We start from the raw sequence: 17,607 nt of genomic DNA, 5'->3' as shown, positions 1-17,607 counted from the left end.
GCTAGAGAGTCCCTCATGAGGGTACATCCATAGGGTGGTGGTACTGAGTCACCAGTGCTGTAGTGCATGCTGACTGATGAAAACAAAGCAGTGGTAAGTGAAATGCTTGAATTAATTAAACCGGCTGGTAATTATTCGGGCCACATCCCAGTCCATCATTTATTTGCCCATTGTATCTCAGACCAGAAACCGCTAAATGCAAATAAGCCCTGGCCCTTCTCCAGTGGGAAAAGTTAAGTGCAAACTGATTGCCCAAGTGCTGTCTAAACTAGAACACAAGAAACTCCAGACTGGTTTCACCTTCGTTAGGCTTTGTGAGTGAGACCTTTGGCATAGTCCCCACAGGATTCAAGTCTAGGGAAAGCTGTTTGTTTTTTGTGCAAAATGTCATTGGTTCCTTTTGAAATATAGTCTCTTTGGTCCTTTTCGTTTAAAATATATTGTTTTAGTTATTTTGTATTTTTTACCTCACCCCATAAACGGAGAGAGTTCTGCCTCTGAAAACTCTTATGTGTCCTTCTGTATACCTTTGCACTCTTTTTTCACTAGGTCTGCCGCTCCCCTCTGCCCATTCTACTCAAATGCCTAATGACTCACAGTGTTACTATTGCATGTCACCTCTTCCCATGATGGCAAGCAATTATGTGCTCTTAGAAATCTTCTAGCTCTTACTCTTATATCCTAGTGTTTTATTTAATTTTCAGTCTGTGGTGTACTTGGCACCTGAGGGCCTGTCTACCTCTCCAGAGTGTCCCTTTCTTTTACTTGTCTACTTTCAGTGCGTCTCTGACAACGCCTGTCCTGCTACTTGCAGCTTAGCTTATCTTCCATGTTCAACCTAGTAAGGTAAAACCTCTCCTCTTGGTGGTTTCTAGAGTTGGGCATGTCTTTCAACCTCTGGAAGAAATATATTATGAAACAAGCATGCCTTTGTGACAAAGCTTTTCTCGACCAGTTAATACCTACTCCATGTTCAGTGAACCTACAGGAGCCTTGCTGTCACAACATGGATGCATTCACTACTCTCTGTGTTCAGTGCTGAGTAGCAATGTACATGTACACTATTCCATTTCCTTCACTGTATCTCTTACTACAGAGGCTTTACCGTAAAATCAACCTCAAAGTCTACAGCCACTTACTGGTTTATATCAGATTGCAACTACATTGGAGGCCTGCTTTCTCTGCGTCACTCTCTGGGAAAGTGAGACTTGTGACACCTGTTATCACCTTCTGTACCGCTACTACCCTCCTACTTCCTGAAGAGTTCCTTTTCGAGGAGCTGTCCATTTTGTGTATTTTGGGTTTTTTGAAAGATAATTGTTAAACTCTCAGCCAGTAATACATTTTATATTAAAAACTGCTATGGTTCTTGCCTGCCAAAAACATAAGCAGCATGCATACATTATATACATTCTGACCCCATTACATATCAATTTAGAAGCATTACGACGGATACCTATAACCAGAGATTCCTCACCTTGGGAATTCTCCTAGATATGAAACTGGATTGCGAATCCAAACAATACTTACGACATAGAGCCACATATAGGTGTCATCCCTTTCTGACAGTGTGCTGGGATTTCAGCCCCTAAAATGACATGGATTTAAATCATGCTGCTCTGTGGCACATGCACCCTGATTGTTAGAACTGTGGGTCTCTAGTTGGCAGAGGTAGGTACCACTGTCCAAATAGGGACCCTTGCTTCTAGTCAGGGTAAGGAGGAAATACTCTTTAGATAACCCCTGCTCACCCCCTTGGTAGCTCGGCACGGGCAGTCAGGCTTATCGAAGGCAATGTGTAAAGTATTTGTACCAACACTCACAGTAACACAGTGAAAACACCTCAAACTGACTCCACAACAGTTTATAAAAATAAATGTATCTTTAATCTAAACTACACTAGACCAAAACAACAAAAATCTAACATACACACACAGTTCCAGAATATGGTTTCAAAACATTTCTTAAGGTTGTGTTAGAATTGTTCACAGTTGCATCACGTTTTAGCCAACAGTACCTTTAAATGAGACAAAGTTCCAAGTGAAAAGCTGTAGCGATTAAAAGCAAGCGATGTGTCACTCCTGAGACCCTAGGGATGCGATGCGACAACCTCGCTCGATGTAGCGTGCGTGTTGCGGTGACTCCAGTCTGTACAGGGAGGGATGCAATACCATGCGTGGATTCCGGTGCACAGGTTTTCGTGGAAGTGTGTCGCAAAAGAGATGATGCGACGATCTTTGGGGCGGCAACGATCTCCGGTGCGGCGACGATGCGCGGCTCAGCAGCGATCTTCTACTCTCGTGGCCAGTCGATGCGATGGCTCTGAGACGATTCTCGCAGCGAAGTGATTTGGTCCGCAAGTAAGCGGTGTGACGATCTCACTCAGTGACGGCAGGCTCTGCGACGATCCTCGCAGCGATGGTAATTTTCCCACACCGGTCTGGTGCGTCCCGCAAACAAAGGATGCAATGGCTCTGGCAGCGGCAACAGGCGTTGCGACTATCTCGGCCTTCGTAGCGGCGGGAATTTAATCGCACTGACGGGGGTGCACTCAGCAAATGAGCGATGCGATAAAGTTTGCAGAAAGTTCTCTAAATCTTGGTTTCCAACTTCTCAACACAAGTACAACTTCCAGAGGCACCACACATGATCCAAGCACTCCAGGAAGGACAGAACTCTCTCAGCAGAGTTCAGGGAAGCTGGGGCAGAAGTCCTTTTCTTCCTGGGACTTCTTAACAGGGAGCCAGCTCTTCTTCAGGCCCTTGGAGATTCCTTCAAGCAAGGCGACACAGCACAAAGCAAAGTCCTTCCCCTCTCCTTGGCAGCAAAGCAACAGCAGGTCAGTCCAGTAGAGCAACAGCAGGACAGTCTTCCTTCTTCAGTTTCAGCTTTATCCTTGGCAGAGGTTCCTTCTTGATTCCAGGATGATCTAATTTTCTGTAGTCAGGGGTCCTGTACGTATACCCCTAAAAGTCTTTGTTCCCTTTGTGCAGGAGGGCTCTGAGCACAGTCTGAACCAAATCCAGAACATCGTCAAAAATACAGGAGGTAGAGGCCAAAAAGACAGGGGAAACCACGCCAAAGATGCCAGTTCTAACACTGATGCATCCAAAGCCCATCAGTGAGGAGAATCTAAATTCTTGCTTAGCATAAGAAATGGGCCCAGTCCTGATCCAAGTCCGTTTTTGTCAGTGGGTTCTTCACTGATGCCAACTGACCCTGGTTAGATTATGCCTGCTATGCCTCCTTTGCCGCAGGCTCCATCAGTAATTTCTCTATTGTCACCAGTACCTGCTGCATCTCTGACTCTGATATTGTATTCAGAACAAGCTTTGGCTATAGGATGCCAAACCTCAGTTTGGGGAAGCCTCACTTTTTTTTGGGCTTTCCTCTGAGGCAGTAATTCAGGAGGATGGCAGCCTTAGTTGGTTCTTATTCGGATGCATTTCAAATCCTTGAGCATGTTTTCCATAATGAAGATGATAATGAGATGACTGAAAGCTTGCTCTCGCCTTATTATACTAATGCTAGTTTTTAATTCAATCTCCAGAATGAAAATGGATACTTTACAAGAGACTGACTTGAATTTGCTCCAATGGCCCCCTACAGAATACAGTACTAATTTTGTAGTCTTAATTCAAAGATCTACAGAGGTGTGAGATGTGCAGCTCATTGCAGTGGAGGGAAATACCAACCTCCTGACTGACATTGTACAGCCCAATCCGTCAATATGAAACTTGCTGCCATTTAACAACACCTTGATTGTCTCCTCATAGTGGCCTGCTGTAAGTGGTGTTCAACTCCACCAGTGAGTAGATGTATTGCAAGATAAAACAGACCTGTATCATATGATCCAACCTTCCTGACCTGCATCCCACTCCTGATAGCCTTATTGTACAATCTTCTATGAGCAAAATCAATATTTTCGCATTATCTACTGCTTTACCAGATCAAAAAGAATATATATGATGGATAAGAGGGTCTTTTCATAAGCCAGCACTTTAATCCTTGAATGGTATTGGTCTCCTTGGTCGCTAAACTCCAGGCCCTTGGGATCTGGGAAATGAGGCTTAATCCATTTAGTGTGAAGATGTATGTAATTTCTTCACTCAGACAGTAACAGATGGCCCTGAAATGGCTAAATATATTTTACAGTTGGGCCTGTATTTCAGATTCTGTTGCCTGATCCATGGGCACTAGTGTTGAAAGCAGATGGCACACTTAGATGCTTACCTTCGGTTTTTCTGGGGATGTCCAAGCCTCACTCATGGACACTCCTTTTGATCGGGCTGGATTGTTTAACACGAGGGGATTCTGCTCTGCTGGCTTGAGGACAGCAGAGACGTGGCTTGTCTCTTTTGGTTGCTTTCCTCCACTTGCCAGTTCCATCAGCAATATTGGATATTTTGTGGGTAGTTGAGGGCCCTTTTCAATCGCCAATGGCAGTTCTCACATTTTTATGGTCCTGGGAGTAGGGGATAAGGTTATTAAAACTAGCATCAGTACTCCTCCTCCTCCTCCTGATTGCCTGGCACCACTGCTGCCTAGTCTCAATTTTTCCTCGTTCAGCCCTTTGTGTCCAGCAGGGGGTCGAATACACTGCTGCTTCCTCAACTGGCACTCCATCACGTCAGACCAATGGATTCTTCAAAATTGCATAGTTGTACCCATCCCTTTTCAAGCACCTCCTCGTGTTTCTCCATTCTTTCTTAGCCATCAGCAGATCATTCTTCTTTTATTTTCATATTTTCAAGGAAGTGATTGTTACTTGGCAAGAGAAGTATCAAACTCAAACCCAAGGCAGAGGGAAGCCTGGGTTGCTGTTCAAGGTACATCATGGTTCCCAAGAAGGGAATGGCCTGGGAATAATTTTAGCTCTCAGAATATTTGCCTCTATCCTCAAAAAGAAAAGTTCCTCAAGAAGAAGTTCAAAATAATGATACTCACTCAGGTTCTGTTGACCTTAGGTCCAGAGGACACTACTTTCATGTGCTGGTCCTACAGTCCCACAGTAAGTTTCTCCACCTTAAATGGGATTGGACCACTTCCAATTCACTGTACTGCACTTCAGCATGACAGTAGCATTGCAGAGTTTTATGAAGTTCATGTAAGTAGTCATTACTCATCTTTGCCAGTTGGGGATCCACATATTTCTGTATCTTGATGACTGGCTGTTAAAGGTAAGTTTCAGTCTCAGTTAACCTTCAGGAAGTGTTGTTATTAATTCTCTGCTCTTACATTTTTCATCAAAAGCCCAAGTCCTATCTTCTACCATCTGATAAGCTTCCCTTAATAGGAGCCGTTCTGGACACAGTCTTCCTGAAGGCTTTTCATCACCGGGGAGAGTCTGGGACATTTGGGCTATGATACTGATGTTGCAAGTGAAAGCTACTTTCCAGCCTTGATGGTTGTTAGGCTACTCACATCCTACTCCCATCCTGCTCATATTGCATCTTCTAGCACCTTCACCATCTGGCGCCTCTGAGGTTCGTTGGCGTAAGCAGGCCCTTCAGTCTTTGTATGCAGTGGATTGATCATTGGGAATGCTTCACAAACCCCGGATTGACATCTTTGAAGAGAAAGCCCAGAAACTTCATTCTTTTTTCGGGGATTCTAAATGGCTCCTTTAACCAACAGTGAGCAAACTTCTTGGTCAAGGATGGAGGCACAATGAGCCGACGTTTGAGAACAAGCGGGCGGAGATTGGAATGAGAGGGTGTAGCCATTCTTGGTCAAGGATGGAGGCACGATGAGCAGAACTGAGGGGCGGAGATTGAAATGGGAGGTTGTAGCCATAATGAATGACCTGCAGAACCCATCAGCTGGATGTAACCAACTCATTTGGATAGCAAAATCGTATCCTGCCCCCTACCATGCATGGAGATTGAGTAGAACCAGCTGAGAGGGTTTGATGTGCCCATAGAAGTAGTAGATATTGTCTTGCCTGTTCCCCCAAACCAATTTTCTCTGGTTGCTCTATGAAGTTTACGACCTAGTGTGTGGACCGTCGGGCAGATACTCTTACGACCAAGTTGTCTGATGTACTGTTTTTTTTTTATTACTAGCCTAGTAAGCTTTTGCTATGTGCACCATAAAGGTTTATTTATCGATCTTTTGTTTTTTTCCTGACCAACCTTCGTTGTTTAAGTCACTTCGTAATACTTTCCTGAATGAATTCACACGTTTTCCTCTGCACCCTTTATAATGCCACAGTAGTCCCCACGTTCTTTATATGCACAGTGTCGTCCTCTTATCCTGCTAGCCATCAAGGCAGTTTTCCTCATTGCCACTGTAAGTGCAACTGTGTTTACGCCATTTTTCTCTCACAAACTGATGCATCTTTGTGCCAAAAGTGGTTTTACCCTTCCATGTGGGAAGTCAATGTTTCTCCCTACTTTGCTTCTCTCTGCCTCATCCTTTTAAGTAGAAGAGGCTTCATCAGATAGATCCTACGAAGGTCCTTAGCTTTTACGTCCAAGGGACTAAGGTAGCCTAAGGTAATCTGGTGGAGAACAAGCTTTTTGTTGGATTTGCTATTGTTAAAAAAAGAATGGCAGTTCAGAAAACTACTTTGTTCAGATGGATTATCCTTTCCAATACAGAGCCTTCTGAAGGCCTTTGGGCTCATTCCACTAGTGGCATTGGCGAGGAATGTTCCGATATTGGACGGGGTGTCAGTTCACACCTTCAACAAGAATGACTGTCTCGTTCTCAAGTCCATAGAGAGGGCTATATCACAAACTTTGTTTTAAAGGAGTTCCAGGTACAAAGTCTGCACCTAAGATCCTCCATCGTTGCGAGGTATCTATTTAAAAGGTGCGGAATCTGATTAAGTGTCCATCAGAATGACAAGTTACTTATATTTAGCAATGCTCCTTCTGGTGGACACTCTAACTTCAGATTCCTCACTGGCACCCATCACATTATGTGGAGTGGACCTTTGTGCTTCTAAAAAGAACTTGAGACAGGACAGTCATGCTGTCATGTTTGCTGTCGGTCACAGTTGACCCTCATCTGAGGGTGAGGAAGTAAAAAAAATGAAAACTGATATCTGTATGTTGGGATGATGCCTATAAAGGACTCTTTGCCGTCAAGTCCTGATGCAGTAAGCTGGCAATGTTGCCACCTAATGGCACGCTGAACATTTGCTGAAAAAGTTCAGCATGCAAATCTGCCCCCCAGGGGGAATCAAATGGTGAGGAATATGCGGTTAAAGTATTCACCAGAAAGAGTTTTACCAACAGTAAGTAACTTGTTCTTCTGAAGACACTGTGTCAAGCATTCTGCACTGTAAAGCTTCCCCCTAGTTGGTCTCTAGAGCACTCGTTCTGCTGTTAATAGTATTCCAGTCTCCTATACACATTTCTGCTTCTGATCAAACAGGTCCTGAAGAAAGTCAGGCAGGGCCCGAACACAGGTGATCCTGGTGGTCCCTATTAGGCAAGGAGGTCTGGTACACCAAACTGCTTAACCTCAGTATCTAACCTACTCTTCGGCTTTCTCTTTGGGCGTATCAGCTATTCTGTCAACATGACAAAGAACTACATCCTGCCTGCTACAATCTACTCCCCCATGTGTGGAGATTGAGTGAAAGCAGCTTAGCAGTTTTGATTTTCTGTCGGAAGTGGTGGATGCTCTTTTTTTGCTGCTGACTTTCCACAAAGTCAATCTACTCAGGCAGTTTGTTCAAGTTAGTCGAATGGTGCAGAGAGAAGCAGTTTCTTTTACAAGCTATGTTTTCTGGTCTCTTTTTGTTTGTGTTTTCTTTGACCTTACATGTCCATGCTGTGGGTACTGTTGAAGGTTGCATTTGGCAACTGTCAGTCTTTCTTGCCTAATGATTTCTCTTTATTCATATCATTAGTTGTGATGTGGTATTCACACGTGTTCCTCACTGCCCTCTTCATTATGCCTGAATGGGACTTAATTTAGTCCTCACTTTCCTTATAAATGCTCTTTTTGAGCCTTTATGTAGTTGTATTTCAAAACACAATCACTTCTGCATGTTGATTCAGTGAGCTATAGGCATTGTTTTTCCGACTTCCATGCACTACCATTTTCACTGGCAAGATGATTCTAAGGACTAGGGCATCCTTTCCTCTGAAAGCGACATCACCCTTCCACATGGGGCCATGCATTATGCTCTCTAGGTTCTCCTCTCTGCCCTTAGGAGAAGAGGCTACACCTCTAGAATCTACAGTGGACCCTTTGTCTCTACATTGATTGAGCAGTACCAGGTAGGTCATCAGCTCTTCATTTAATTACTTGGCGCAAACAAGGTAAAGTCATTTTGAAGTCTGTCCTTATCGTGGTGGAATATCCATACTTTGACCAGGCAGTACTCTATTAATTCTTAGGTCAGCAGGGGAGGGTCTTTTTGCTTGCTAGTTCCTACGGGAGTTCCTGGAGTCCAGTCTGCTCCTCACACCCACCACCTTAGGCGGGGCATTATTTTTCAATTGATTCTCATAATGGGTCATGTGCAGTTAGAAGTAACCATTGGAAGAAAAAGTTGCTTACCTTTGGTAACACTTTTCTGGTGGATACTCCATCTAGCTGCAGATTTCTATCGCCCACCCTTACCATATGGTGTGGACTTTTGGAAGTTAATACGTTAGTTTGACATAGGTCAGTGTTCTCAATCTGTCAGTTACTCTCTGCATTTTAGGATGCTGAAAGCATTAATGAATAAACTGCCATCAGCTCGCCGGATGATGCCTGTATGTGGGCTCCATGTCATTATGTACAGAGGTGGTGTAAAATAGCAAAGGAGGTTGATTGCGATATTGCAAGCGTTTCTGGATCCAGTTTGTCGCCTGGGGAAATTAACAAGCAGAGGAATCTGCAAGTAGATAAGATTATCTACCATAGAGAAGGGTGCTAAAGATAACTACCTAATTCTTTTTGCTAAATGGTTTAAAGGGACTTCAATTAGGGCAGGAGGGTTGGATAGTAGCCCATACCGGCACATCACAAGACATAGTTGGATTATCTTGGTTGATAGGTAGAATGTAGTATACTCGTTGACGTGCTTGAAGAGCCATTAGAATCTTGGTAGCATTGCAACACAATCCAAATTAAGTCTAGTGAGGGAATCTAATTTTTGATGCACAATGGTCCCAATAAGGGCGGTGGAGTAGTTTGCTAATTGTTATCAAGAGAATAGTGGCTTGACATTGGTTTGATTGAATATGCAAATTCTCTGTTCCAAAGTCATTACGCACACTGGGTTTTTTGATCCAGAAATTGTCTAGATAGTCTGCCTTTTGTTGGGTCACCATATACCTTGTTTAGTAGCCTGTCCTTGTTTAAGCCCCACATATTGCCTGCTCTTATTTAGGCCTCCCAGCATAGAACCTGGCTTGGTTCCATAGTCTGCTAATAGGTAGGTATCCTACAGCATACTCTTGCCCTTGGCTGGGCCTCTCATAGCCTGCACTTGACTGGGCCAGACACCCTCATCCTGCCCTGTGCTAGTCACCCTCAATCTGGTCTTGGGGAAATAACCTATGCCTTCTCTTGGTCAGGTTCCCTCAGTCTGCGCTTTGCTCACTGGCTGTCAGACACACTTGGCTGGGAACCAGTCACTGACATTTGATTGTGTATATTTCTTTAGACTCCTTTATGCCTTCTTAGATTACTGTTTTTTACTATTACAATTTCCCCTCTGCCACGTGGCAGAGGGGAAATATTAATAGTTAAACACAGTAATCTAGCAAGGCCTAAAGGAGGACAAAAGAAATATACACAATCAAATGTACTGTTATTTATAACTTCCAATGTAGAAAGTTAGTGTACTCTTGTATCGACCCAGTAACTTTGACTCCTTTCACTCTACAAGTCCTATTTTGTACTTTTTTCATGCTTCTTCCAAAACCTTTCAATCGCTCTGTGCCTTTAGCCTGTTTTGCAGCTACTTGCCTTTTCAAGAACTAAAAATTTATGTTGAAACCGTGCCTTTTTGTATGATGGGACTTAAAAAAATGTTTGTCTTGCATATGCCCCATTCTCCTACAGATTTAATGCACTTGTACAGCGTTTCGAAGCCCCTGATTCAAGGAACCGCTGGGACAGTCCTATATTCACTGTGCAGAAAGATGACACACTGCCATTTGAAGCCATTTGTGATGCCATTTTCCACAGGAAAGCCCCTCCTCCAAACCAGTCAACACAAACAGTACGTGGATCGAACACTTTAAATTTACAATTGTAAATTAATTATAGATGCAAACATTTCTAATATTTTATATTTCATACAGCAACCGCTTTCATCCACTAATTTCTTGCACGAGCTGGACAAAATTACGCGAGATGTTGTGACAGTAAGTATTTACTTACTATTTAACTTATTTAAAGCACTTAGGTAAATCTACTTCAATGGATTGTTTGTGCAAATAACCTATCAAAGAAAAGGTGGTCTACATGTTGCATGCATGCGTTTAGATGGATAAGCTTTCCAGAGCAGTACACTTTTCTTATATGGCAGAAAGGCAGGTTGTGTCCCTTTTCCCTCAAGGACCTACTATTTCAATTGGCCAGTTCCATTTAAATGGCCTCTCTCTCAAACAATGTGAGGAGCTCTGGTGCGTTGTAGAAGATACTGCACTTTAAGGTTATGACTGCTCCTGGATGTTGCTCTTCTGGTATCCCCTTTTCTTAGTTTATGCTGGGTTCAAAGCCTCAGTGCCTTTGCTAAGGAATTAGTTAAGGCACATTTATAAATGGCATTCTAGTACTAAGTGCTAGGTGGAGAATCCTGTATTTTTCCCTGCTTCAGTGGTAGGAACAAGGGCACCTTTCGTACTAATTCTTAAAATCATTTCCAGTGTGCGTTGGTAGATTTGAATTGCACTTTAATATCTCTGTATGTTTATTTAATACCAGTACAGTTTACCACGATCGTTGATTACAATTACCGCAGATCTATACACAAAGCCTCTGTTAGCAGAAAGTAGAAATTCAAACAAATGCTATTCTTCCTGTGCTTCCGTTGTTAAGAGCAAAGACGTCGCTGTAGTTTTAGCAAGATCTCCTACTCAGATTAGCCACTGTCACTGTCTCCTATTTGAAAACTACATTAAAGCAGTTTGCAGCAATTTATAACTGAATTGGACATCTTTGGCACCAAAAAATAATAGGTTATATGTACTCAAAGATTTAGATAAAGAGTTGTTTACCACACTTGTGCAACGACTAAACTCGTTTGCAAACCTACCTAATAGGTTGGTTAGTAAAATAACAATTTGAAGTGAGTCGCAAAACGACCTACCTAATTAATATTCATTAGGCACGTCGCAAATTGTGATTACCTCCAATTGGCTACAAAGACAAGGATGTTTGCAGCAGATTACCATTGCCTGTCCTTGCATTTCAAAACTGAACTTTTATTTTTAAAGCAGCCCTGAAGAATGGACTGCTGTTTATAATTTTTTTTTAAGTTTTGAGGAACTTCACAGCACTGAAGTTGCCATCCAAGTTAGCCCCCCCCTAACCAACATCCACCCCAACTTGGAAGTCTTAATTCATCAGTTGGTTGCTACCGGTATGCTGGTTGCAAACCATTGATAGATAAGGTACCCATTTGGTATTTTGAGGGAACTTTAAAAACACGTCCTTTCAAAAAACCAAAGGGGTAACCATTATTAAACCTTTTTTGCAAATCATAAAATTGGTTTAGTACATATATACAAGGTTTTTGCAGTCGCAAACCCCGAATTTTAGAGATTGAGGACTTACGACACCAGAAACCCTTGGTGCATCTGGCCAAATATTTCTTTAATGAAAGAAGCCATGCAGATGTTTTTTTAGGCTGGCTTCCTCACAACCATGTAATCAGAGACTGAAAAGAAATTACAAGGCTCCTGATGTGCAGCAAAGATGTTTGTATTTTATTTTTACAGGCAATTCGCTGTTTAAAGAACACAGGTGCATGAAGAAATTGCAATACTGAAGAATGCCTAGTGATCCTTAAATTGGTGGATATAGAAAAGATGGAAAGTCCACAAAAGTATTTCTACAAGAAACCGTGTTTTCAACCTGTTCAAGGTTTTGCTTATCTAGACCAATGGCATTAGTGTCCTGTATTGATTTCCCTATTTTTTTAGAGGACTAACTCTAGGCAGTCTCATCTTAGAGCTGGTCATCATCCTTACCTTCTTTAGGGTGAGAGGTGTACTTCACATCTTGTCCACTACCTCCTCCCAGCTTCACCCCTTTTCCTCCACGTCCTCCGATTTTTTCAACCTTCATTGTCTCTCCCTCGTCGCCCCAAAGCATCCTTGCTTGCGCCGTCTTTGAAGGGTGTCCAGAGACGCTTCTGTGGTCAACATTCATTGAGCAGCGATTAGCTCATCTCAGCAAATGTTTCTGGAACATTATGGTCTCCATTCACAACCAATGAGCAAGGCTAATTCTGCTAGGCCTTAACTTCATTATTTCCTGATATCCTGTCTGTCCATCTGTCCCTCCTTCTAGCAAGATCTCACTAGAAGATCCTTACAAAGATGAGGGGAAAAAGTGCCCATGAGAAGAAAAGTTACTTATCTTTGGTAATAAGCTTTCTAATGGTTACTTTTAGTTCCCTGCATATTCTTCATTGCCCCAACACCTGTATGTTTCTGAATGGTGAGAGGGTTGGCCCTTCATACCTGATTGTTGTGGTACACTGTAGTTTTGTGATTCTGTCATCTCCAAGGTGTCATCATCTTGCCTCTGATGGATGGGGAAAATGTGCACCGGATGTGAGAAGTTGGCCTGATATGTGGTGTTTCCAATTCTGGAACCACCTTGTATCAGTCCAAACAATCCCTTATGGTGTCTGGTTGTACGTCAACCTTTTTAGACAAGCTATCCTAGGGGTAGCATGGACTAAGCAGCCTTGAAGGCTTAACTTAAGAGGTCGTGTTAAGCGAGCTGTTTCACCACATACAATCCTGTAATACCAAATGAAAGGACACCACACAAGTATATATTATAAAAATATATGTGTTTATTTCTAAATTAATCCCCAGTACTCTTTATGAGCAAAGGGGCACAAGCGTTAAATCAAAAGCACAGTATAACATACAAAGTAGCACAATTATGGATGCGGGCGGGGGGGCAACTCAAACCATATATTAAAAAAGTGGTATAAGAGATACCAATCGAACAGTGGTTAGGCCTAGGGCCTAGAGAATCGCTGGGAGCAGTCAGGACTAGCAATGCTGAAGTCGGGAGAAGCCCGAAGAATTCGGGTGCAGCACGTAAAGTGCGGCTTGCACCAATGCAATGTCAATGGTGCGTAAAAGTTACACAAAGTTAGTTTAAAGATACTTCCGCTGAACCTAGAGGAACAAAACTTAAGACACAGACCCTAGAGGTGTGTACCAGTGTAGGAACACCGGCGTTGCAATGTTACCTCACCCACAGGAAGTGGGTGCACAGGGTCGAAGTGGCGTCGGGTTTTGACACGCAGGCTCTTGGTGCTTGGAGCTGAAGATGCAGCAGGCGATGGGAAGCAGAAGTGTCCGGTGTGATCCAAGGGTGTATCGAAGTCGAAAAGTATCTGAAAGCAGAGGGGACAGAGTCTGGGTCTCTCAGCAGTGACCAGGTTGGAACCAGGACGGAACCAGGCAATGTCGGGCGCAATCAGATGGTTGTCGTGAGGCTTCTCTCCGCTGTCACGTGGGCTCTGGGGCATCTGCGACGTCCAGGAGCAGGTCACGATCTGTCCCATGCAGGCTCTCGCCGTCAGCACCGTTGGCTTCAAGATTGGAGCAAACAGCACTTGGCAAAAGCAATCCACGCGGAACCGGGAGATTGCTTCTCACTCAGACCAGGAGGGTCAGAGCGGGGGCTCCTTTTCACAGGAGCTGGTGCAAATCTGGAGCAACCAGAAAAGCAGGTTGGTTTAAGGTTTTCGTCGGCACAGGGGCTACAAGCCAGCTGGCAAGTGACCGGGCCAACGTGTTGAGCCAACACAAGCAGAAGGGCCCCACGCAGCACTCATCGAGTGTGGAGGGGGTAGCTTTGGTGCAAGTGTAGCTCAGGGTTGGGGCTTCTCAAACCCCGGTGTACAGCTTCGAGGGTCACTCGTGGGCTGCACGGCCAGCGTCTCGTGGCCTTTTCAAGATGGCGTGCCCCACGCTTCCGGTCGCCTCCACGCGTCTCAGCTCTGCAGGGACTGTGGATCGGGCTGGAGGAAGGCAGGCAAGCTTGATCTCGTCGATCTCTGTCGCTCGAGTTCCGGCGGGAACTGCAACAAAGCAAGGGTCGAGGTGCTGGATGGTGCCTGTTTGCACAGGGTGGTCACTCCTTGGCCACAAGGGAGATTCTTCAGTCTTCTACGTTGAGTAGGATGTCGAAAGGTCCAGAGTTTCGTTTCTTATGTTTCTTAAGGATAATCTGAGTTGCATTGGCACTGCTCCCACTCTTATTCGAATCTGGTGGGCTGGATTACCTGCTAGGTCCCCTCCTATGGGTGGGACCCAGGAAGGGGGTGGATACACCCCTTTCCTTTGATCCAGGCCGCGCTGGGACTGGGGCTGGTGTGCGCCAGAACCGGTTTGGCCGGATTATGCAAGGGGCAACCTTGTGCTCCCCAGGCAGTGTCTGGTTTCTTTGAAACCTCCCTGCTACAATCCACTATCTCCTGTCTGGGGTGGTGTGACCCCTCCCTGTGACAGGAAATCCTTTGTCCAGGCCTCCCTGGCTGAGTTTCGGTCAGCTGCAGGAGGTCAGACTCGTGTCTGTGGCAGAAGCATCCATTTTGTGGATCTAAGGCTCCTTTTAAAATCAACCGCGTTTTAGCAAAAGTAACATGTCGTCCCGTCTAGAGGGGTGTAATGCTACCCCGGTCGCCAGAACTGGCGAGGGGGTAGTATTTCAATTCGTATGACACCTTACACGACATGTTTTGATAAAGCCAAACCAAAGTTGCTATATAACCACGAGGATTATAAGGCACTTAATAGTATATGGTATGGCATTATCCCGGAACAGCTTAGGGAGTTGTTCCCGACAGCTGCAGACAGGCTCAGCTCATGCCAGAGCTCCATCTCACATTAAACCACGCACTCTGCCTCCAAGATTGATAAGGCCTTCCATAGGAGTGACTCACAGGTTTATATATGTCCAGATAGGTTTAGATATAGGCATACTATATCTAAGCAAGGGGTGATTACACCACCTTGCCCCAGCTGAGTGATCAGCCAGTTGTGTCAATTTTGGATAGCCAGCCAGGGGTGGCAAAAGATATGCTGCAGCCCCTGGTAGGCCTTGGGTGGCACCTATGCCCTGGGCACCTATAGTGCACTATACAGGGGCTGATAAGGTGACCCAAGCCAATTTAGTTATGCACCTAGAGTACATGGAATCCATTTTACAGAGAGAGCAGATAGCCTGGGGCCCTGATTAGCAGGGAACCAGGCCAACTAAGTCGAAAACCAGCTAAACACAGGCAAAAAAATCTGGGGTAACCATAATCAGGTAGCCACCTTCCTACACCGGACGTCAGCGCATTGGCGGTGTTTTAATAATATAATATCTGGTAAATTGATGAGGCTGCAGTCGGAGCATCTAGGACATCAACTGGTTCTAATATGGAACTACTGCTGTCTCAAAATTTCCCAGATCTAGTCTGGCGCCTGAAAGGGGATTTCAGAGATGAAGAAACTACAGGAAGATGGAATATTCGTTTAGTTGTAATCTTTAAAAATATTGGTTCTTTTGTACTGTTGGTCTCGAGTAATTTTCTTTAACAGATGTGCATCACATTTGTAGACCTCTTCTTTTATTGTCAATCTTCCAGCAATCTGAGACTAATTTTGGGGGGAAAGGGCACTTTTCAAATGTGCTAAAATATCAAGAAATATAAATTAAGAATGCTGTTTATTTAGAAAACCTTTTTCTCTGTTCATAAAGGCAGTTGGCTCATTGTGGTGGATCTGGAGTATGCTGGTTTTCATATCTGAGTATGTCCAGTTCAGACTAGGTTTTTCAGGTTTCAAGTTGGACTACCCTTTGGTATAAAGTCTGCTTCATGAGTATTGTTCACTTGCATTGTAGTAGTAGCTGCTCATCTCAAGAGGCAAAATATTTTATTAATAGCCTCGGAACCCTGCCGGTGATTGCTGGTGAGAAGCTGTGAGGAGGGGGTGCCTCGGCCTGCTGAGGGGCTTGGTGGTCCCCATGAACTGCGTCCTGGGGTGAAGCCTGGTTCTGGTGCCCCGGGCATGAGATTGCGACCCTTCCCGGCCAGCTGCAAGTTGGTGGGCGGCTGCTGCATTGAAGATATCGAGTCGGGCCCCCCCCTGGCTGCTTTTTGCGCCGGTGGACCGGCGGCTACATCTGGCCAGGTGGGGATGCTAGGGGGGCCCTGTGTGTGCTGCCGGGTTCCCCCTCCTCGACCCCGGCGGCCCTGAGTTGGTGGTGGTGGTGAACGACCCCGAGGCCCAACCGGAGATCGCTGTGGTTGAGCAATAGTTGCAGTGGAACAATCATGCGGGCCCTCTCCCGCCGCCCCTTGGACTGCCGTTAGTGCCCGGGGATCAGCGGCTATATCAGGCCACGTGGGGGAGTAGGGGGAGTCCGGTGAGTGCGGCCTGGTCCCTCCTTGAACACCGGGTGGACTTGGACTGGTGGCGGAGGACAGGCACTGTGGTGGCCCTGGTCCTTTGGGACCCTTGATCTGGAGTGGGGGTGGGCCTGGCCGGGTGCATGGCCTTTGGAGGTACTCCGTGGTGGTCCGGTGCCTGGTGAGGGGCCAGGAGGGGTGGCGCAGCCGTCGGGAGAGGACGCTGGATAGCTGCTGACCTTCGCTGCTGCGTGGGCCCCGGGCATATATGTAGGCTCTGGGCATATATGTAGGCCGGTGGGCCTAACTTGGTGGAGACTCCCTGCTCTGACGGTGGTGGTGGGGCCTGTGATTGGCGGCCACATTGGGTCGCTGGCCCCCTGGGTGGACGAACAGTCTGGGTCTCATTATCGGCCCTGGGTGTGGGGTCGCCGGTAGGGCCTTGCCGCCTTTTATGAGCTGCCACGTTGGCTGAAAGGTCGGCGGGGGTTCCGCAGGCTGGTCGAGGCTCCCCTGTGGTGGATAGCGCTCCCGGCTTGGGGGTGCCTTCCATACTTCTGCTCTACCTTCACTTCTTCCCTTAGGATTGGGCCAAGTGACGGGCGGCCTGCAGCGTGTCGGAGCTTGGTTGGACCCGGTGTATGTGCCTAGCCTAGCCATACTTGAGCTTGCCGGGGGTCTGTGACAGGCCATCATGACGAGAGACAAGGGCGGCAGTGGTTCCACGAAGCACGGTCCCATCGATAAGTTCACTGGCCCGGGAGCGACGGGTGGTGCGGCCGCGGGTCCCCAGGAGGCTGTGCCTGACAACGCGGCCCTGATGGCAGCAATCACCTAATCCAGGGACATGCTGGATGCCAAAATTGGTGCGGTGGGCGCAGATGTTATGCTACTACGTCAAGCTCTACGGAATGCTGTGTCCCGCATCAGAGGCCGAGACCCGCATCTCGGGTGTGGAGGATGATGTCTCTGTCCTCAAACAGAAGGTGGCAAGAATGTAGGGCATCCAGAAGGGTCTGGCGCTCCGGGTCGAGGATGCGGAGGGATGGGCAAGG

At 45.8% G+C, this 17,607-nt stretch overlaps 1 protein-coding gene across 1 annotated transcript in view; it reads left to right on the top strand.

Annotated features, from left to right (window-relative positions):
* Nucleotides 1–17,607, top strand: part of LOC147663060 (protein KTI12 homolog) — a gene marked incomplete at its 5' end in the record, with an annotated part of 153,811 nt that overhangs the window by 55,682 nt on the left and 80,522 nt on the right. The window contains 2 exons of the mRNA XM_086950710.1: nt 10,018–10,177; nt 10,260–10,322. Coding sequence (XP_086806836.1) covers nt 10,018–10,177; nt 10,260–10,322 — 223 coding nt within the window. The remainder of the gene's footprint in view (nt 1–10,017; nt 10,178–10,259; nt 10,323–17,607) is intronic.

Source organism: Lissotriton vulgaris, unplaced genomic scaffold (genome assembly GCF_964263255.1).
Source record: "Lissotriton vulgaris unplaced genomic scaffold, aLisVul1.2 SCAFFOLD_1430, whole genome shotgun sequence".
Lineage (NCBI taxonomy): Eukaryota > Metazoa > Chordata > Amphibia > Caudata > Salamandridae > Lissotriton > Lissotriton vulgaris.
Note: the sequence above shows the minus strand (reverse complement) of the source record. Positions and strands in the feature narration are given on the sequence as shown.